General features: G+C 40.7%; 1 protein-coding gene across 4 annotated transcripts in view; it reads left to right on the forward strand.

The window, feature by feature from the left end:
- The first annotated feature begins 10,353 nt into the window (after window positions 1-10,353).
- The window catches only part of PDE1C (phosphodiesterase 1C), a 234,929-nt gene continuing 223,337 nt past the window's right edge, over window positions 10,354-21,945 (forward strand). Inside the window, exon 1 of one of the 4 annotated variants that reach the window (XM_066190506.1) lies at window positions 10,354-10,495. Coding sequence is in view for 3 of the 4 variants with exons in the window: in XM_066190478.1 (XP_066046575.1) it covers window positions 19,933-20,033 (101 nt within the window). In the remaining variant the exon portion in view is untranslated. Of the gene's footprint in view, window positions 10,496-19,892; window positions 20,034-21,945 lie in introns of those variants that run through there. The other 3 variants (XM_066190478.1, XM_066190488.1, XM_066190497.1) reach the window with 3 other exon arrangements.

Genomic DNA, 21,945 nt, shown 5'->3' on the forward strand with positions numbered 1-21,945 from the left:
GGTAAAGCACAAGGTAAAGGTAAAGAGCTACTCGTTTGATTCCATGTTAAGCATACAGGCAGTAAATCAGTAACAAAAGTAAATGTAGCTACAATATCCTGATCTAAGGGACAAAGCCAAGTTACTCCTACCCATTCTGTTCCATTGTTGCTGAGGGGAGGCTCTGAATCCTACCAAGTCAGAGGCCAAAACAGTGGAGGTTTAACGATGTGGCCCCAGTAGATTCTCTCTTCTGCCACTTGACGGCAGTATAGCAGAAGAAAGATGAGAAGGCTAATCGTTGTTGTCCTTGCCGGAGTTTGTGATATCTTGCAGGGAGCCAGTATGGGCTCGTAGGTAAAGAAATACACCCATAAACCTCTCTCCCAGGCTAACAGTAGAACTGGACCTATCCACCGACTGTTATGTACATCCTTGTATGCAACTTCTGGGTAAACTTTTCTATCAGCAGTCTGACCCAGGAATGTTTTACGTGCAGTTAAGTCATCTCTACTCGAGAGATTAAAGAAACTTAAAACATATGTTGCTTTGTCAAACTGCTCTTGAGGGAGTATTCCTATTGGATTACCTCTCGTTTTTGCAGCATGTTTTTCAATGTAAAATGTGCCCTTTCAACTATGGCTTGCCCTGTTGGGGAGTGGGCAATACCTGTGATGTGTTTGATGTCCTAAGTATGGAAAAATTAATGTGTTTTATGAGGTGCATATGTGAGTCCATTATCTGCTTTTATCTGTTGAGGGACACCCATCATGCTGAAGGCATGGAGCCAATATTGGGTGGCATCTCTTGATTTCTCACCCTTGTGTGCTGTTGCCACTATGAATCCTGAAAAATCCATGTTTCCAATAGAAACATGGACATATTTAAAAGTCCCAAAGCCTGATATGTGTGTTACATCTCTTTGCCAAATGTCATTAAGTTTCAACACTCATGGATTTGTACCTGATACTTGTGGCAGAGTCCGCTGACATTGTGAGCAAGTATTCACTACTTTCTGTGCTTGTGGCATAGTTAGATTGAATTGTTTTGCGAGTGCTCAGGCATTTTGATGGTAGAAATCATGAGAAAATTTTGCCTGCCCTAACTTTTGTGTTGTAGTGACTGTCATGGCAAGGGCATCTGCGCTCTTATTACCTTCCTCTATAGGTCCAGGCAGAATTGTATGTGACCTACGATGCAGAATGTAATATTCATGAGTCCTGTGAAGTAAAAAAGTTTTACAGAGTGGTTAATAACACAAAAAGATTATTTTTAGAGACTTCCTTCCGGAATAAGTGCTCAATTATCTCAAAGATTCCTGTAACATAAGGAGAATCACAAACAATATTAATAGGATCCTGTGAAAAAAGATGAAATGCTTTTACCACAGCTACCAGTTTGACTAGCTGTGTAGATCCAGGTTATTGAATGTTCCCACTGTCCCTTATAATTTCTCCACAGTTATGGCTTTGTGTGTTTTTTCTGATCTGTCAGTGAAAACAGTCTTTGGATCAGGAATGGGAGTTTTTGTTTGTAGTTATTGTTGAAAGAGGAGTTCTTTGAAGAATTGCAGCAGGCATGTTGAGGCATCATGGGAATAAATGTCCATTATAGTCAGCAAGAGCAATTCAAAATGACAGTGACTCCCTGAAAAGACTCTCTAATTCTGCTGCAGAAATTGGGAAATGCATTACTACCAGATCATATCCTGTCAGGCTCTGACATTGGAGTTGTCCAATTGACAGCAGTCAAATAAGCATCTCAAGCTGAGTGGTTAGGGTTTTTGAAAAAGCGTGTGGTAGGAAAATCCATTCTAATAACCAGAGACTATGTTCCTCTATATTGCATTGACCAATAACAGCATAGATTTGTAAAGATTGCAGAATCATGAACAGTCACAAAGGCAAATCTGGGTTTTGACATGTGGCAAAGGACTTGTTAATTTTATCACTCACAGTCTCTAGAGCCTTTTGGGCAGTTTTTGTCAACTGCTGGGGGAAGGGGTCTCTGTTTAACAATTGAAATAAGAGGGATAATTCCTCTGTGGTGATTCCCAATAAAAGGCATATCCAATTAATAGCACCTAACAATTTTTGCAAATCATTCAATGTGTGTATATTGGTTTTTAGGGTCACTGGCTTTGGAGGACTGTTTTCTCCAATAATTTGAAACCCAGGTATTTCCAGGGAGGTTCTGTTTGGATTTTTTTGTGGCTATGCACAAGCCTCTGCTGGCAGGCATTACCTTTAAAGCAGCAAGGAAATCACACAATAATGGAGAAGTGTCAGAAGCAATTCCAAATCCTCCTGCATGTTGTTGTTGCTGTAAGATCGGTGCTGAACAGGGAATTGCTGGCAGTGGTATTAATTGTGCCAATCTTCTCCCCTGTGCCACAGTACAGGGAGGATTAGTTGTCCAAGCCATGATTTTAATTTCCCCTTTTTTGCTGGCATCAACGATTCCTAGAAATATAAATAGTCTTGTGCGGGTGGTAGAGGATCATCCCAGGAGTAAAGCCTATTTTTGAAAAGGCAGTGGCCTGCACACAGAGGGAGGCAGCAGGTGAGCTGAGGTGTCATTCAGGGTTGTGGTAGCGCTGATGGACACATGCAGACTGGCACTCCCAGGGGTACCTTGTGCAAGGCTTGTGCTTGTATTTGTGTCGGATTGAGGGGGGTCCTGTTGAATTGAACAACCCAATGGACCCCAGTATGCCCCCTTTAGAGTCTCCCTGATGTGGGAGAAGGTTGCCATGTTTGTCATATTTAGACTGGCATTGATTGCTCCAATGAAACCCTTTTTGGCAGTAGGGACAAGATTTACTGGGCTTTTTATTGCCTCTTTGTCCCTTTGGACATTGCTTCCTGATATGTCCTAGCCCCCTGAATTCAAAGCACTTAACAGCTGCTCTGGCCACTTGCAGTTGTCGGGCTATCAAAGTAGCAATTAGTTCTGCTGTAAATTGTTCCAAGCCAGTATTAGCTCATGTCTTGATATAATCAGAACATTCAACATCAGCAGGATTAAAAATCAGGTTCAGGGCTTTTTTACAGTCATTGTTAGCCTTTTCATAAGTAAGAGATTTTAAGGCAGCATCAGCTGCTTCCTGCATATCAATTTGCCATCTAATGGTGGCTTTTGTTTGATCAATAAAGGTAATAAATATATGGTTCCTGAGGCCCCTGCCTTACAGCAGAAAAACCAGACTCCAACCTTTTTGTATCAGGTACCTTTCAGTCCCCCATGTGGCAATAACAGTAGACTGATCCCACACTTAGGGCAGATGTCTTAACTGAGCCCAAACAGTAGCATATACATCTGTGCCAGAGAGCTGTGAATCAGTGATATTAATGGGTGGTAGTTGATTGCCATTATTCAATGCCTGAGTTTGAGCCAAATCTACAAATTCTGTACACCAGAGTATTGTCCTCCTGTCAAAATTGTCTTAAAAAGAGATTTCCAATCCACTGGTAACATAATATGTCCTTCTGCAATTCCTTTACCATCTCATATGACAATTGTTCGTGATGTGGGTTTTGATTACGATGTACAGCAGGCATTGCTTGAAAAAATTCAAGATCACCCTCCTCCAGCACTCTCCTCTGGCATTTCTGTATAAACTTTTCTGGATCAGGTCTTATAGGTGGTATTATTTCCTCATCATAGTCACTAGAGGAATAGGACAAGGTATAAGCCAGTGGTGGAATATGTGAAGTATTTGCTGCAGCATTTTTGCATGTTGTTTTTAGTATTTCTTCCACGCTAGGGCCTGCTGTGGCCATAGCATGTACTGGGGCTAAAGGAGGGTATAAATCTGGTTCCTGTCCAGAATCAATCGTACTGGGATCAAATGGATCCTTTTTCTCTTGATTATTATCCTCAGACGGTGTTTCATTAACAAAAACAACAGTATCTGACCGCAATGCAGGTGCAGCATCCACAAGAACATGATCTGCTTCCTTAAATTGTTGCAAAGCTGAGTATACCATATGCCAAGTAATAATATCATCAGGGTGGACATCATGATGAGAAATTTGTCAGTTTTGTAAACATTCACTGACCTTTTGCTGGTGAGTAAGATCATAGGGACCATCTGATGGGTACCAGGGACAAAACTGTTTGGTCCATATTAGTGACTGGGCATGGCTTTGGGGTTGGACTTTACAACCCTGTTCCCTGGTGATGCACAACAGACAGTCTTACTCAGTTTTTGGGATTTCATCACACTTTGCCCCATTATAAAAAATGCTGTTCGCTATTGTTAAGTAGTTGGGATGGCAAATGATGGTATAATAATCCAAGTCTTCTTAGAGGGCATATAGCAATGTTTATTAGAAAGCAAACCTTTTTTATATACTGTTCCAATACAATTAGATGTGATTGGTCATTGAAACCAACACCTCTTCATAAACATCTTTGTAAGTAAACAAGTTAGCAAAGCAACAGGTGCAAAGATTAGAAATTGTTTGGAATGTCGAGCAGTGCCTGGGAAAGTCTATCTGACTTGTTTTCCCACAATCTCTGCTGCTGCCTGATGCCTAAAAATTTCTCTTTGACCAGGATGTCAGCATCCACAGTTCACAAATGGCTAACCTCTTCTATAGACAGTGATGAAAGGAGCTCCTTTGCGATCAGCTGAACACACATGCTTGATTCAGTTGGGAGCCACCGGACTGGATCATCTCAGTAGTAATGAAGTCCCTGTAAGTTGGGAGCCATTTGTTGGCATATGAATGCAAGACTCACAAGCTGAGAGCAAAATGAATCTGTTTATTGCAGAGTTAAAACAGTACTTATACACTTAGTGTCAGAATCTTTGTTCAGTCCTTCACATGCAACCCGTTTGCAGGCCTGTAATAAACACACTGGTCTGACAGTTTGTTAGTTTTCTCAAGGTTTGCAGGCTTTGAAGAAACAGGATGCCTTTCTCAGATAGTGTGCAATCTATTTTCTTCATGCTTCCCAGGAATTTTCTGCAGTGTCAGGCTTGTTTCTTTCTCACATAACCCAGATTTAGTTGCTTTTGTGAATGTTTCATTCTACTACCTGCAAGGACAGTGATGGACTGCGTACACTGTAGTAAACCAGGGACAAGTAATAGAAGCAGAAGCACTTAACTATGCCAGGAATTTATATCCCAGATAAGACCAACTTACTGGGTAGAGATGTTCACTTATACAGTATGTTTTATGTATGAAAAAAGGTTTGAAGAGCAGAGAAAGTATGCAAAATGATGTCACAGGATTTCATGGGTTGGAAAGGAACCACTAGGATCATCAAAGTCCAACTCCTGCACAGAAGAGTCCCAAGAATCACACTGTGTGTTTGAGAGCATTCTTGAAGTCCAGCAGGCTTGGTGCTGTGACCACTTCTCTGGGGATCTTGTTCCTGTGCCCAACCATCCTCTTGTGAAAAACTTTTTCCTGACAGCTAACCTAAACCTCCACCTCATACCATTTCCTCAGGCCCTGTCACTGGTAACCAGAGAGAAGAGATCTGTGCTTGCCCCTCTGCTTTGTGTTGTGAGGAAGTTGTAGACAGCTATGAGATCTCCCCTTCTTCTTCTAGGCTGAACAAGCCAAGTTTCCTCAGCCATTCCTCATATGGCTTCCTCTCTTGACACTTCACCATCTTAGTAGTGATATAGTATCAACCCACACCACCTGAAACACAGGTACATAAATGTACAGCCCAGAAAGGAAGTTTTTAATAAGGTATTGTCCAGAAAATCCAAATTAGAACCCAAATAAGACGACAAAAAGGGTAGTTGTAAAAGAAGATTCCTTTCTAAGAGGATCGGAGGGCCTGATATGCAGACTTGACCTAACTCACAGGCATGTCTTCTGTCTCCCTGCAGGCAAGGATAAAAGGACATTACTGGAAAACTCTCCAATCTAGTAAGATCCTACGATTACTATGTGTATTGGTTGTTGAAGCCAGCAGCAACAAAGTAACAAAGAGAAGTCTGAGGGCTATTGAAATAGACTTCAGGACCTTGGGATGATTAGTTGAGTAATCAAGAGCACAGGTAGTGATTTCCTTGGTCCTTCTGGTAACAAAGAATATAATATTGGCAAGAATGCATCTGGTCAATGTTTGGTTCCAAGCCTAGTGTAATTGGGAAAATCCTGGGTTTTTTGACCATGGGATGATCTATTTAATACCTGGTCTACTGCCACCTGCTCTGATGCACCTTTCTCAGAAGGGAAGAAAAGTTCTAGCAGAGGAGCTAGTCGGTCTTGTTGACAGAGCTTTAAACAAGCTTGGAAGGGAGAAAGGGAGAATACCAGGCTTGTCAGTGATGAGCAATGGGATGGTGTGCCAAAAACCCGAAGTAACTGTGTACTAATAGGATCCCTCAATCTGCTTTATGAGGTGTTGGCTACAATGTACGATGCCTGAGATGCTTCTACACTAATGCACACAGCATGAGGAGCAAATAAGAGAAGGCTTTGGCCCAGTCCCAGAGATTTGATATCACTGGCCTAACTGAAACTGCTGGGATGAGTCCTGTCTTAGAAGGGTCAGAATGTATGGAGCTCACAGCTGGTAATAGCACAGTTAGGGGTATCTCTATAAGAATTAATAGATAAACAAATAATGTTAATGTCATCATGTGACTGTACTAGAGACCTCCTAGCCTGAACAATGACACTGATGAATTACTCTTTGATGAATCAGGGGACACTTTCAAGTCAACTGCTCTTGTCCTTATAGTGGACTTCTCTTTGGCCTAAGTCAACTGGGAGCTTCACACAGTTGGTCCAGCCCAGGCCAGAAGATTGCTAAAAGCCTGGATGAAAACTTTATGGAACAGGTCCTAAGGGAGCTAACTCAGAAAGATATCCTTTTTGATCTGAGGCTTGTTAACAGAGAGGATCTCATGAAAAAAGTGTTGATTGGCATCCATCTGGGCCACAGTGACCACAAAGTGATTGAAATCCTTGTTGACAGGAGGATAAGTGCCAGCAAAATTTCAATTTGACATCAGGAAACCAGACTTCAGACATCTCAGGGAATTAGTACATAAAGTCCCCTGGGAAAATATTTTTGCAGGTGCTGAGGTCCATCAGTGCTCGTTGCTTTGTATGCATCATCTCCTAAGGGTAGTACAGGAGTAGGCAATTCCCAAATTGGGAAGTCAAGCAGGCAAAAGCAGAAGGCTGGCTTCACTGAACAGCAATCTTGTCTTGGAAATAAGGCAAAGAAAGGAAGGTGTATGTCCCCTGGAAGCAAGGTCAGGTGGCATGGGAAGAATACAGAGATGCTGCTTTCCACTGTAGGAAGAAAATATGTGTGACTCACAGCTCAAAGTACTGTGTGCAGTTTCAGGGACCGCAATATAAAAAAGACATTAGGCTATCAGAGATGTCCACAAGAATGGTGAAAGGTCTGGAGAGAAAGCCTTAGGAAGTGGGACTGAGATCACTTGGTTTGTTCACCTTAGAGAAGTGGAAACAGAGGGGAGACCACATTGCAGTCTTCAACATCCTCATGAAGGAAAAGGAGGGACAGGTACTGATCTCTTCACTCTTGTGACTAGTGACAGGACTTGAGGAAATGGCATGAAGCTGAGTCCAGGGATATTTAGGTTAGATATCAGGAAAAGGTTTTTTACCCAGAGGAAAAAGTGGCAGATTGGACACTAGAATAGGCTCCCTAGGAAAGTAGTCACAGCACCAAAACTCTCTGAGTTCAAGAAGCATTTGAACAATGTCCTGAGGCTCATGGTGTATTCCTCAGGACTATCCTGTACAGGGCCATGAGTTGCACTTAATGATCCTGATGGGTCCCTGCCAACTAAGGATATTCTATGATTCTAAATGGCCCTACTGTTTTAGGGTATTCCTATTTTGCTGTTAAAATTTTAGATTAGGAAAATTGGATGCACCATTCTTACATCAAACAAGTAGTGGATAACCAGCCAGCTGGGCAATAACTAACTTCTGAGAATCCTTTTCTGTATTGGTAATTATTTAAGCACTTGTGCACAAGAATCAGTAATCTTCTATTCTGCCCTATGACAATCAGCCTTCATTACTTGTGATAATGTGGTATGTAAGGGTAGCGATTAAATTTCTTGAAAGGGTTTTCTTTTCCCTTAAAATGTATTAGCACGTATGCTTAATAGAAAGTGAAGACTTTTGAGGACTATATCTAGTGCAGGTAGCCTGGAATGCAAGTTACGGCTTGTGTCATGGCTGTGGGGAAATAGAGAGCCTCAGGCAACAAGATATGTCATGGTGCAGACTATTTGCATAAAAAAGGGCATGGGTACCTGGGCCATAGTCCAGTGAGGGGAGAATGGGCATAGTGACCAGTCACCCAGAGACTCTTGCAGGAGCCAGTGAAGGATGAGAAGACCTCAGAATAAATATCAGCATTGAAATGGGTGCATAGACTGTAAGGGTAAAAAACCCAGGGATTTTTTTTTAGTGATATCTCCCTGAAGGCACCCAGCTTCAGCTGTCATAATGTTGAGCACCATGGGAGCCAGGTGTCCTGTGGGAAACCTGACAGCAAGCTGGTGAGGGAAATCTTCTCTGACTGTGTGATTGTGATATATGTAATTAGTCAAGTGGGGTGCTGTCAATTCACTGGAGCTGTCCTCTGCAAAAGGGCTTTAGTCCCAACAATGAAAATCTTGGATGGTTGGAGTGTGAGTGGCTCCTGGATGGTTAGACAGAAAAGTTTTGTATACAGTTGTCTAAAGAACAGCCATAACATTACAGGCCCTTGAATAATAATATTGTATTGATGTTGCATTCATTTCTGCTGTTATTGTGTAGTCATTACTTGGTTTTGGACTACCTGATGTGAGAGGTTATATTTCTAGCTATTGTAACACAGGGCTTGGCACAGAATCTCAAGGCTCCCTGTAACTTTGGATAAATATAGTTCTTGCACATTAGGTAGCTGCTCACATTTAAGAGCAAAGAAGAGTATGACGTTTTCCTGATTACCAGGGATATTGTCTGAACATAATTATGGAATGGAGAAAGTAGATGAGAATTATTGCTGATCTTCTGTCTTTGTAACATTTAGACTGTGTGAAAATAAGATATTTAAGACAATCAGCAAAAAAAATGCTGCCGGCTCCTATCCATCACAGCAGATATTGCTGCTTCTGATAGGATAGTTTTTTGTGATTTATTCTCTTGAGGCATGGGATAGCAGCTCTTCTGGTTGGTTTCATCTTGTGTATTCAGCGTGTGTTGCTTCAAAAAGTAACCCTTAATCCATGAATTAGGTCCACTGGATAACTGATCTGAAAGCTGGGAAAATATTAGAAAATTTTACCAGTAATGTTCCTAATTAAAATCCGTTGCTGACTTCAGAGACACCTCATTTTCCAGATTTAAAAAAAAAAAAATTGCATATTGCTACAAAGCCCTTGGAGAGATACTACTCGCAGGGTTGGTTTGTATTACTGTTTTGGAATGTGGTAAGATTAATGTTTGCTGCACCTCTGTTGTGGGAAGTCTGAAATAATAATCAGCAATTCAGTACCTAGCTGTTCTTGTTTGGTCTCCTAGTTCAGTCATGTATCATTCTATAATGCTTGAAAACTAGAACATGACAGAGATGTTCATTGTGGAAGTATTGCTGGAGTTTTCAGAAGTGCCTGATTTATTCAGAAACTCTTTGAAAATATTTGAAAATGGGAAACAGACACTTTAAAAATTCAAGTCACATATTCTCTTCTTCTGTGGCAGGGTGGACATCTGACTGAAGGATGCTACTTGTACCATGTCAGTGGAACTAGACTTAAAAATAAGTATGGTTTCTCTGAATGACATGCAAAAGCCACTTGGTGACACTTCTAAATAAATTTTTAAAAAATCCATAGAAATGTTTTGGCATTTGAGTATCTCCCATGAAAAGATGAAGTTTTGACAGAAAAGAAATGTAATTTTTGGGTGCTAATCCTGCAGTGATCTCTTTTATTTATAATTTAACCACAACTTACTAGTCTAAAAAATGTCAATGATGAGTATTATATTGATTTGGTACTTTGTTTTTTAGCCAGTTCTTTGGCTAAAGACCCACATCAACACATATTAAGTTACAACTTAAGTGTAATGTGGAGAGGATGTTTTTTATTGAGGTGTGAAAGCTTCATGTTCTATAATAAAGTATTTTTATGGGAAGCATTACAGTTTTACATTTGGAATGACTCTTTTGTTTGTGCTTATTTCCACTTTGAACTTTTTTTCAGGTTTTCAGGCTTATTCCCAAACTGTGGTCATGTAAAGGTAAAATGGTTGCAGACCACCTTTGTTTTTCTGACACACTGGACAGTAAGCCTACGAATTTATTTTCCTTCTCACTCTGTTTTTTCAGGGTCTAAATCACAAAACTGCTTGTGGAACACCATTATCAGTGGGCTGACCAGCAACCTCAAGGAAAGGCCAAAGCTTACCATTATCAGTGACCCTAGACCTCCTGAAGAAATTTTAGCAGATGAACTACTGCCAGTGGACAGTCCTGAGGCACTGGTGAAAACATCTTTCAGGTCTGATTGATATGAGTTTACTTCATTTATCTTGGAGAGGATATCTTTTTAAGACTAAATCTGCAGTGCGCGTTTGGTGACAGAAATAGATACCAAAATATTCTGTGAAGCTGCATATCTTTGTACTGAAAAAGAATGTGAAAAGAAATCCATAAATAATGTTGACTGGATTTGCCTTTAATTTCTTACACTTCATTAGCCTTCCTAAAAGATTATTTGCTAGGAAGAAAGTCTATAACTAGTCAAAATAATCAGCAAAGGCAGCTCGGGCATCTGTGCTGCATCTGCAATACAAATATATGCTTTGAACAAGTGTAAATAAAAAAAAACCACCAACAACGAGGAACAACAGAAAAGTGATGCATGCAAACTATAGACTATTAAGGGATTAATAAATTATTAATAAAGAAAAAATAAAATTAGCTGCAAACTCAGCTCAGGAAGCAAATACTTGGATGTATGGATTAGAACTCTTTTAAAACAAATTTTGTTTCTTTAGCTGAAGAAGAAGTTAGTTCAAAACTATTTCAAGACATGGTTTCAACCTCCCCCTAGAAGAACCATCAGTGCAGAAGTGGATCATTCAAGTGTTTCAATTCTTAAAATTTTAAATCCATTCAGTGGTGACCAAAGTTACACTAACATGCAGTGGAAAAGGGGAAACAGGTCAGATGAGAGTTTGGACAAAATGTTGCTGAAGTCTGACCTAATGGATCTAATGTAAATGAAAATCTAAATGGAAATTGCAGGAATTAGCTTAAATGAGGGTTTAGGAATATCACTTGTTCTTCCAGTGCAGAATTAATCATGAAGTATGATTTAGCAGATTTTTAGTTTTTTATATTGCCAGTGAAATGCCGTAAGACAGTGGTGAATATTATGGGTGAAGGTTGTAAATAATTTGTGATCTTCTGGCAGTGCTTTGAAAAGTCAGTTTAAAATCCAGTCCTTATAGATGCAGAATGAACACTATGATTTTTAGATAATATGTTGCACAATTTATTTTAAACATCCATTGGAAGTGTAAGGATTTTATCTTAAGTCAGTGAGTTTCCTTTCACAATGTGGACCTGTTGCATTGAGAGGGTGATAAACAGAAGGCAAAAGGGAGATTGTAAATCTCTTGCTATTAAGAAATATATTTCTCTTTCCTGCAGTTGTAATACGCAGTGTCCAGGACTTCATAGGTATTCATGTTCTTTGCAATATATTAGTTGGTCTGTTTTAGGATATTTTTCTGTCCAACGTGATAATGAAAAGAGGGGCTAGCAGTACAAAGCCCATGTAATTTCTCTGAATTATAGAGGCAAACAAATCCCATAGCATGTTATGCCTGAATGGGTACATGTCTGTGTATAGCAATGTATTTGCAAGACTTAGGCCACTCTGTTTACCAGCCAAACTGTTTGTGAGAAAACTTATCAAACCACCTGCAGTTTTTGTTAGCAGACTTCTCAGGAATTCATCAAGGTTACTGAGAAAAACAAGACTAAAATAAGAACTAAGAGCCTGAGAAACTGTCTACCAAAAATGTTAAACCTAGATAAAGGAGGCACAACGTGATAATAGACCCTGACCAATTAAATGTCCTGAAAGATGTGTTCCTGCCTCATGGACAGGTGAGTCGGCCAATGAGATGATGCGTTAACACGTGAACAAACAATTTAGAATCTATGATTGTAGTTTAATGTAAACAATAAGTGGCTTCTACTGAAATTATACTGATTCTGTTGTTCAGAAGTCCTGAGCTTCCACACCTGTGAAACATTCTGGTCGAAGGAAACACCATCCACTTTTCCAGAAGACAAGGAGAATTTAGTTTTGCAATAGCAGGATGGAGGGTATAAACTGCCTTTGAATCTTATGCCCCGTGCATCCTGAACTGTGGATGCCATTTACTTGACTACAGAGGAGGAGCGCTTCAACCCTTCCTCAAACTGTTCTGCAACACTCTTTCCCTGGTGTGACCAGCCTCCTTATATGGAAAGTGTCTGGAGTCAGCTCAGCTGCATCCGTCAGCATCCATATATGTGTTTTCTTGCTGTGATTTTTTTATTTGTAATTTTTATATTTATTATAAATGTTACTGGCTTTAAGCAATGCAAAAATCAATAATTGCAGAAAGAGTAGTTGCAGCAAAAGAGGATGGGGAACATGCCATTGCAGTAAAGTGCTTAAACTACCTACAGGCTCACAAAAGTGTTATTTTCGTCAAAGGGAAAAGGTAATTCAGGTTTTGAGGGCAGGCCTTTCCTCTTTCTTGCAGAAGACCATTTATGAGAGGAGAGGAAGTTCAAAAACCCTTAAGCTGTTCAAGGCAGCTCAGCCATTGGAGCTAAGAAAAGAGTTGTCTCTGAGGAACACTTTTTAAGACTTTGAAGCAGCACCTTCTGTGAAGTAAAGAGTCATTTGTACTGAATAACTGTTTACTAACTTCTTTCCTCTCCTCCCAGAGGAGAAACTCCTGTTACCTTTTTTTCCCTCTCTGAAGAGTGTGTTGCTCTAAGCTGATTATCCTCACCTGTGGATGTCCATCCAAGACCTCTCTGCAGAGGCATTAACATCTTCAGGGCACAAGTCTTGGCACAGGTTGCTGGGTCTAGCCTGCTGTCTGTATAACCCCTGTCTAGCTTGGGGAACCTTCATCTCCAAGTAAATGAGGTGGGAAATTTCTTTTGTGCTGTACCATTTGGGAGAGTTTTCCAGAAACTCAGTGCTGTGGTAGAAATCTTCCATCCTTCAAGATGTACTCAGGGCCTGTTTGTTCCCTTTTGCTCTGTGGCAAATTGTTCCTCTAAAGGTAAAGTTTGCTGTTGGTTTTTTTCCCTGGTGTTTACCTCTGATAACTAACAGAGTATTGCAATCCTTTTTAGCCTTCCTTTTGCTCTATTAAAGCAGCTAAATCCTTAGGGTTTTCACGAGCAAGCACAAGTAGGGAAGACAAGTCAGCTGTGGCAGTGAAGAGTACTGTGAAAGGTGTTTTACCCTACATGTTCATTTTACTTTTAACCACGTCCCTGCTTGCACTGCAGCTCTCTGTTCCACTGCCTGTTTTTCTAAAAAAATTGAACTCCAAATATGCTAGATCTACCACATTTGTGTGTTCACAGGAAGTGGATTGAGGAAGAAAGAGACTGGGTTAATCAGCCATGATCCAATGTTATAAATAGATTTTGCTTTTTATTTACATTCTCTTATACTTTCCTCTGACCTCTGACACGCTGCTGCGACCCAGTCTGGTAAACCACTGAGAGCAGATAATAATCTTCTATTTTGTGTATCACTCCAGTAAAAGGTTTCTGTACATTGTAGATACCTGCATTTCTCTGATGACGGTGTTCTGGGCTCTCTGGTTTCAGATCAATATGGTACTGCATTTTGCAGTGTAGTTTTGTATTTTGCTTCTACTTTCTGCTTCCATTTCCATGCCTGTCCAATGCATGCTATTCATGGAAAAACAAAGGAAATGTTAATTTAATCAGGGATTTTGGAGTAGGAGGGAATCTACATAAGGTCCTGAAACTAACTTTTGTAACTTGGTCTGAAGTCTGCCAGAGATGGTTATTTAAATAACCCTGACTTGGCTATCACTGCCAACTAGGGCAAGTAGAGCAATCAGAGTTGGCTGCCTATCTGCCTCAGGAGACAGCAGATAAGAAGAAGGGAAAGAAAAGCATTTGGGCTCCCTAGTCTCAAAAAGCAACGGTAGTGCACAATGGCAGCTAGAGAGTCTTCTCTTGATACAGCAACTTGGCAGATTTTAAAAAAGAAAACAATGAGGGGAGGAGGGGAAATCTGAGGTCTGGTTTATAAATTACTCCCATACACTTTTAAGTTGGTAAAATACAGGGGCTTTTATGTATATATATATGCACAGATATTCCATGATAGTTTTGTTTCTTAACTCCACAAAGGATGATATGTTGTGTATAATAATTTCTGTCTTAACTCTAACAAGAGCTAAATTTTTATATGAAATGTAACATTTTCGTAGTACAGGGGGCAGTATTGGCCTGTGGAATATAAGCTAAATTGTTATAGCTTATATCTATATATAATATAATAGCTTATGTCTATATATACCTAGTTCACTGGTTTTGAAACTTTTCAAAAGTATGGCATTCTCTGGGTCAGCTGTGTCTGTGCTACTTCTGGACAGAAAAGCTAAAACTATCCTTAATTACTGAGAGTAACAGTAATCACAATTCCCCAGCCCTAAGGAAACTGGATGAGTGCTTATAATTAAAGATAGTTAGTAGTCTCTTCAGCTGCTACTCCTTGGCTATCTTTAGCCCTTGCAGCATTTTCTTCCAACTCTCACTTTTGGTAGTATTAATGGCTATGTGGCTATGTGTGGTTATGGTGTGAGTCAGTTACCATCAAATCCTAAAGTCTAACCTTGAGCAGAAAAAGAGATGAAATTTCCCTTGGAAACTACTGTTTAAGAAGTACTAGATCTAACTTAATAAAGCTAAAAAGTGGAACTACCTAAATATCTCCCACCACTCCCTTATATCTCAACAAGAAGAATAAATAGGGCCAATGCAATTCAGTGACATAGCTGAACATCTCTCCCTCCCCCTAACTCCCTTCCAAACAAAACAAACAAAAAGTTGTTTCTAACTGAAAAAGAGAAAAAAGCTATTTCCTGCTGTTATAAAGACTGGGCAAAATCTGCCTAGTTTATTTTTGCATTAGCAGAATTAGAAGACACGCCAGTGTTTTACAACTGTTTGAATATAGAATTAGCAAAACATTTTGGAATATGTTACTGGCTGACTCATCACACTGACAGTTCAGAGATCCAACTCAGATTTACAATAAAGAAAAAAAAAGACAAATATATTCTAGATTATTTATACATGGACAGATATATGAATATATTGTAGTTGTACTAATTATAGAACTTGTTTCAATGTGCACACAAACAATATGTAGGAATTGCAGTAGACAACATGTCAAGACACTGCCAGTATCTCATGCTACCTCTTCAGCTTGGGGTAGCTTCTCTGGTTTTGTTGCACTCCAACAAGGACTTTAGATAACTTGCTGTCTGAAATTATTGCTTCAGTTTGCTCATGCTTACTGAAGTGCTGTTTCTGTCTTGGAAGCATTTTTGGATGCATTTCAGTGGGCCTTTTGGATGTTACTGCTATACCTACTTAGCTCTGATGAAAGTAAGGGGGTATTTGAACTTTCTCATTGTTTTTCTAGCCTTCGTTTAAAAAATGTAAAAAAATGAACTATAGGTGTCTTTAAGGAAGTTTGCTGCTGAGAAGTGAGTTTAACATGAGGACAGAGTCTAATTTGCAGCCACATATGTCAGAGGTGGTTCTGACTTCTCCTTGGACTATGCATGAAATCCTGAGAAACTGTACCACTATCCTGAGAAAGGCAGACCTACTCCTGCACTCCCTGGTATTTTAACTGTTTTACTGTGATGCCTGTCCTCATAGAGGCACAGTGTGGATTCTGCTCTTCTCAGCTGCCTTTTACCACCTCTTGTGGAGTCCCTGCAACCCCTTGACGTAATACCTAAGGTCTAGCCTTGGCAGGACAGACTATAGTCACCTGCCCAGCCTGAAAGAGAGAACTACCCAATGGTGCTCTGTACACAATGGTTTGTCCCTGTTTCCCCCTCCTTAATGCCTCTGGCCCTCTGGTTTCTCCTCTCCTGGGTGTGTCTCCATTGGTTGTGGGACCCAGTGACCGGCCCTGCCTTCCCTATGGCTTATGGACTTTACCTGCCCTTTGCTCCACTCCCCTACCTCAAGGTCATTGGCTGCCAAGCCCCATACTTAAGCCTGGGACAGGCACATGATCCCCCTTCTAGCTCTGGATTTCCCTTTGGCTCCTGGTAATAAACCTGGCTGGAACTGATCTAGTGCAAAGGCCTTCTGCCTCTCCTAGCTGTGCTAGCCATGTGGCGTGTGTGGATGTCTGAGCTTGACTGCTTTGCCTGAGTTTCCCCAAGTGTCTTTTCCACCACAGAGACTTATTGGGATCTAGGCTCCAGCTCCACTCCTAAATAAGACAACACCACAACCTCTCTGCAGCATGTCAGCATCCTCCTACATCTTCAGTCTTTCAGAACTGAAAGAAATACTTGTAATTAAGACCCTTCCTGAACAGGGCTCAATCTTAAGACTTTTAGTGTGGATGCCACTACTGTCCTCAACTGAAGAAATGGCGGAAAAGAGGGTGAAGCCCCCATTTACCCAAATCTGTGTGCTGTGATAAAGGAGGCAATCAATGTAGGGTATAATTGGCCTGCCTGGGACTTCCATCTCTCCATCCCATTGCTCTTCATCCCTTGCTATCATTCCAGTGATGACCTAGTGACCTAGGAGTGGAGTATCTGAGCTAGCTGAGATGAGTGTCCCAGCTCTTCTGCAGGCAAGCAGAGGAGGCAAAAAGGCTGCTTCAGGGGCTCAGGAAGGAGTCATTCTGTACTGGAGCTCATGCCAGGTAACAGAGCAGCAGAGGGAAATCCAGTCTCTGACCCAAGCTAGACCTGTTTGAAGGCAACAGCGGTGTCCTGGACCCCTCCTGAAACTCCTAAGGGATAGGTTGGGAAGGAGCTTGGATACAAAAAATTACTAGGATTAGTTCAGTTGGTTAGAGCATGGGACTTCTAATGACAAGTTTGTGGGTTTGATCCCCATATGGGCCATTCACTTCAAAGTTCAACTCAATGATCCTTGTGGGTCCCTTCCAATTCAGAATATTTTGTGATTTTATGATTCCAGGGAGAAAGTTTGTGCAGCGTTGCTCCTGCCATAGGAGTTTGCAGGGTATGTACATAGTACTATCTGCCCTACAATCTTGGTCATCACCTGCATAAGGCTGAACGACAGATGTTTCTGACAGGCAGGTGGACTTACGCTCATCTGAGCGCCCCTCTGCTTTAAAGATGTGGCTAATCCACCAGGAGGTGGCTTAGTGCTTGTATCAAATGGCATCATGATGGTCAAGTTCTTCAAATGGAGTGAAATCAACTGGTGCCATTTGGTTGCATACAACTTGTTGCCTCAATGCAGCAATGAATGTGAGAACTGAAAGGGTGCTGCTTACTTGACCTGTAAACTTTGTCTTCTAGAAGTTACTCTATCACCATGAGGTGAGGCATAAGTTTAAGGAGCAAGTAATATGATATGAATTCATGTCAGATACTTACGGCACAAGTTCAAAACATTTTACAGTCACTGTCTTGGTGTTTGCTATTTTGATGACATCTATTACAAAATCAGACCACCAGGACTTAAACAAGAAAGGGAATCCCAGACTTGAGCTTAAACCCAGTGCTACCAGTATTTGGCATTCACATTTCCCTAAGTTACTTCCTCTGTACCTTAAAATCAAATGTGTGAAAAAAAAAAGACAACATATTTTGTAACTACTTTACTCGCCACCGAAAGGCAGTGATGTATGCAACATGCTAACTGTTTACTAGTGGGCATCAGTGTAATGGAAAGTAGCACGGGAAGTGAAGAATAGCACTGTGTTCTGTTATCACTACAGCAGGAACGTAAGAAGATAATACGCCCCAAACTTTTGTCAGAAAATAGCTTGCTGTGACTGCATGTGCAGTTCTTTGTATCATTCAAAAGAGGTTCCTACAGCAAACATACTTGCTTTTCCTTTGTAATCCACAAGGGGAATGAGGACTACCTAAAGAATTATTCATGTTTTTACCTCCCATAAGTTGTCTCTTTTCTTTGAATGTATACCAACTTGACTCAGATGCTTTCTGGTTATATTTGAGAATCTTAATAGCAGAGAGCTGGAGATGGTTAACAATTGCAGCAGCACTCTAACTGGGTAACTCCTAAAGAACTACCCCTAGGAAAGGATTGAGACTGATTAGAGTGATGGCTGATACAATTTGGCACCTAGCAATGGGAAGGATAACATTCATTATACAAAGAGCTTTCTGAAAAGCAACATCAAGTACTTCAGAGACCTGCCTTGGACCTAGCACCACAGACATACTGTTGAATGTTATTGCAAAAAAAAAGAGGCGACCTTCTCCAGGTTCCAGGCTCCCCAACTGTTTGAGGTGCTAATTCTTTTGCTGCAGGTTCTGCTTCTCAAAAGACAGCTTTGCAATATGCAGCAAAATGTGTTAAGGCTGAGACAGTATTTTGACAGTTATTTTCCCTCTGCTCTAATGGCTTTGGCGGAAAGCATCACATCAATAACACTAACTAAAGAGAAGCATACAGACATCTTGGCAAAGTTTGAGAGATGACTGATTGGGCTGGTGAGATGAAAGAAATCCCTGTTCTTCCTTGTGCTCAGAGCATAAACTCTGCAGGTGTAGAGAGGTATGTCCCCAGAGACCAGTATGGGGATACTCCAGGGGAGCCGGAGGCAGGCATCCTAGGCATCCTATTGCAAAACTGAATTTTAACTTCCTCTCTTATTCAAAGACACTGATACATCTGTAACTAATGTGTTGGACTTGATCTCTCTTCAGTGTACTGACTTCCCTTCTGAGCATTTTCAAGCATTGGCACTTTACTGATTTAAAAGTGGATTTTGTCCCTGTTGAAGCTTTAAAGCCCCTGCTGTGCATGTCTCTCTCAGGAGAGCAGACTGACGGCAATGAAGTAGATAGCTGTTTGCCAGAAGTGAGTGGCTCACTTTCTGTTACTTCCCCTTTTCTTTTTTTTTAGTCAATGACTTTTTTTGGTTGGGTTTTTAATCAAAGCCAGTCTTTCTCCAATAGCCTGTTCTCCCTCGTGTGTCTGTGGATATGCATGCAAATGGGAGGGAAGCAAAGAGTGAGGCAAAGAGTGAAACAGTTCTTCAGTTGTGTTGACGGATGAATTCTTCCTCAGTTGTCAGGTTTCAAGCCTGTCGGCAGCGCGGTTGGTAAGTGGAACAAAACACGGCTAGGGAGGGGGAGGGCGAGGCTGGCCTGGTGAGGACTGGACTGAAAGGGGCCTGTGTACTGCCAGTTGCACAGCGACAGGCAGCGTGGTAAGGCAGAGCTGAAGCCTTGGGGACCCCTGCAGCCGTCAGACTCCGCACAGCAGCCCCTGCACACACAGCTCACTTGCCTGCAAGGGATTTTCCTCCCCTCCTCCCTTGATAAAGATCCCTCAGCTGCTATTATGGGTTATATCCTTGGCTTATTGTAAAAACAAAATGAAACAAAAAACAAAGGGAAAAAATCTGTGTGGTTTTGCAATCTGGAGATGAGCCTTTGATCCTCTTGCTCAGCCCTAGAATGGTGGCATGCTGGCACAGCTGCCCCCTGTGTACACCTGAGCTCTCCAGGGCTGCCCACACAGTTCCATTTGCTGGGATGGGGGAGAAGTGTGTGCCAGAAATGTTAACTGCTCCCCACCAGCGTTAAAGGTGGAGGGAGTGTGTGTGTGGAGGCAGCAGCCGTCCTTGTAGAGCTTTAACTTAAGTGGTAACCTGCAGCTATGGAGTCACCGACTAAGGAAATTGAAGAATTTGAGAACAACTCTCTGAAATACCTACAGCCAGAGCAAATAGAGAAAATCTGGCTTCGTCTCCGAGGCTTGTAAGTAGTACTGCACTTTTCATCTCCTCCAATTTACTCCCACTGTCAAAATTACTGTAGCATTTTATCTTTTCTTTCTTGCTGTATCTTCAAAATCTCCCAGCAGTTTCCACACCTGTTCTCCATAAATAGTGACTTTATCTTAGCGAAAGATTCATTTACTTCCTTAAATTGAACCGCTTTTTACATTGAACATTTTCAAGTGGAAATGTAGAAATGCCATTAATGAAGCATTTTAAGTTATAAGCAGTTACTGGAATGCTAATTACTTCAGGTGTTATATTAGGAAAGTTTTGTTATAGCCTGAATGATACCTAATTGAATCCTCTGTTTTCAATAATCTTACCCTTAGCTGCAGCATAAAGACTTTTCCCCCACTGCAGTGTACACCATTTCTAGCACTGACATGATGCATAAGGACAAAATAGGCAGAGAAGGCACAACTGGAAAACAGTTCCAATACCATTTGTAATGGAAGCAAATTAATCTTCCACTGATTTCATTGTACTTATTAATTTATATGTTAAGCCTGAGATGACTGTATACTGCCTCATGAGTAGAAAGAAGTATCTGTGCTTAAAGAACTTGGCACTGCAGAAAAGAAAAAAGCTGTAGTGTCTGCCTAGCTTCTTTAGAAACAGTATCTGGTGTTTTTCATATTCTCAGTATGTAAAATTCTGTCAAACATTTGCCCATCAGTTTTTGGCCATGGCAAAGAGGAATGTTACCATGTTAAACTACAACCCTTCCTATATTCAGAACTATTTATGTTTGTTTTTTTTTTTTCTTCATCCTCACATGTTAGAGTTATTAAAATTTCAGCCCTCAAGGGAGAGGTAGGGGAGGTGGGACCAAGGAGGCTTGGAAATAGCAGAAGCAAAAAAACGAAGAAAGAGTAGGCCAGTGTCACACTTTGGGACACGAAAGAATGAGGTAGGCAGTCAGAAGGTTAGCAGGAAAATTCTATATTTATTTTCTGACTCCATCTATATATACAGTTCTTTCTGAAGGAAAAAGATTGGCTACATAGGTTGCCACCTCTTTGTCTTCGTTGGTGAAGACCACCATCAGTCACTTTTCTCCTCCCAGAGAAGAAATATGTAAACAGAGATAATTCTAAAAAGATACATTGTTTTCTTGAAGCTGCATGAGAACAAAATGCAAACTCTGAAAAGAAGGCAAAGTTAGGGCAACAGGCCAGTACTTGTTGAAAACAAATGGATCCAAGTTAAACTTGAGTTGCTTTTTAGGTGTTACTTTGTTCGAGCAACTATGATATGTTTTGCAAAGCATAGCCAAAACTTCTGTAGGACTTCAAGCAATGTAAGAGATATGCATTAACATGTGTTTCTTTCAAAGCATCATTCCAGGAAGCCTGTTTTGTGAAGAAACCTAATCAAAGTAGATGACAGCTGTCTTGTGAGCCGTCCTAAAAGAAGATCCACACAAAACAAACCCTCTATTAGGACTTCTTGAATTTCTGTTTAATGTAGAGGTTAGGAGCATGCTGATTTGATTTAGATTCTACCTGGAGTTCATTTTTGTTCAGGACTTCTCCTGCATTTAGTACAAGGCAGGGTCTGTATATTATGCATCAAGCTTGGGTCTCTTCTACCTTTTAGAAAGTTAGAAAACCTGTAAGACTTATCCTAGATGCATAATAACTAAACCTTGCACTGTTTTTCAGTATAACCCACTTTGTCATCAGTGTGTATGAGTGTAACAAATATGTAAAATATGTATCTTCTTCCAAGTTTCAAGATTGCCTAAAGAAGAGAGATTTTCTCTAGAATTCTCAATCACTAGATGAAATCAGTAAAGAAGGTTTTCCTTTCCCAGTTATTTTATGGTGGCTTAGTGCATCCATACACACCAAACTGAGGTTGGGTATAATGTTTCATGATTTTTCTTG

Source organism: Chamaea fasciata, unplaced genomic scaffold (genome assembly GCF_029207755.1).
Source record: "Chamaea fasciata isolate MVZ Bird 193981 ecotype frontalis unplaced genomic scaffold, bChaFas1.0.hap1 SCAF_1, whole genome shotgun sequence".
In the NCBI taxonomy this organism is placed as follows: Eukaryota; Metazoa; Chordata; class Aves; order Passeriformes; family Sylviidae; genus Chamaea; species Chamaea fasciata.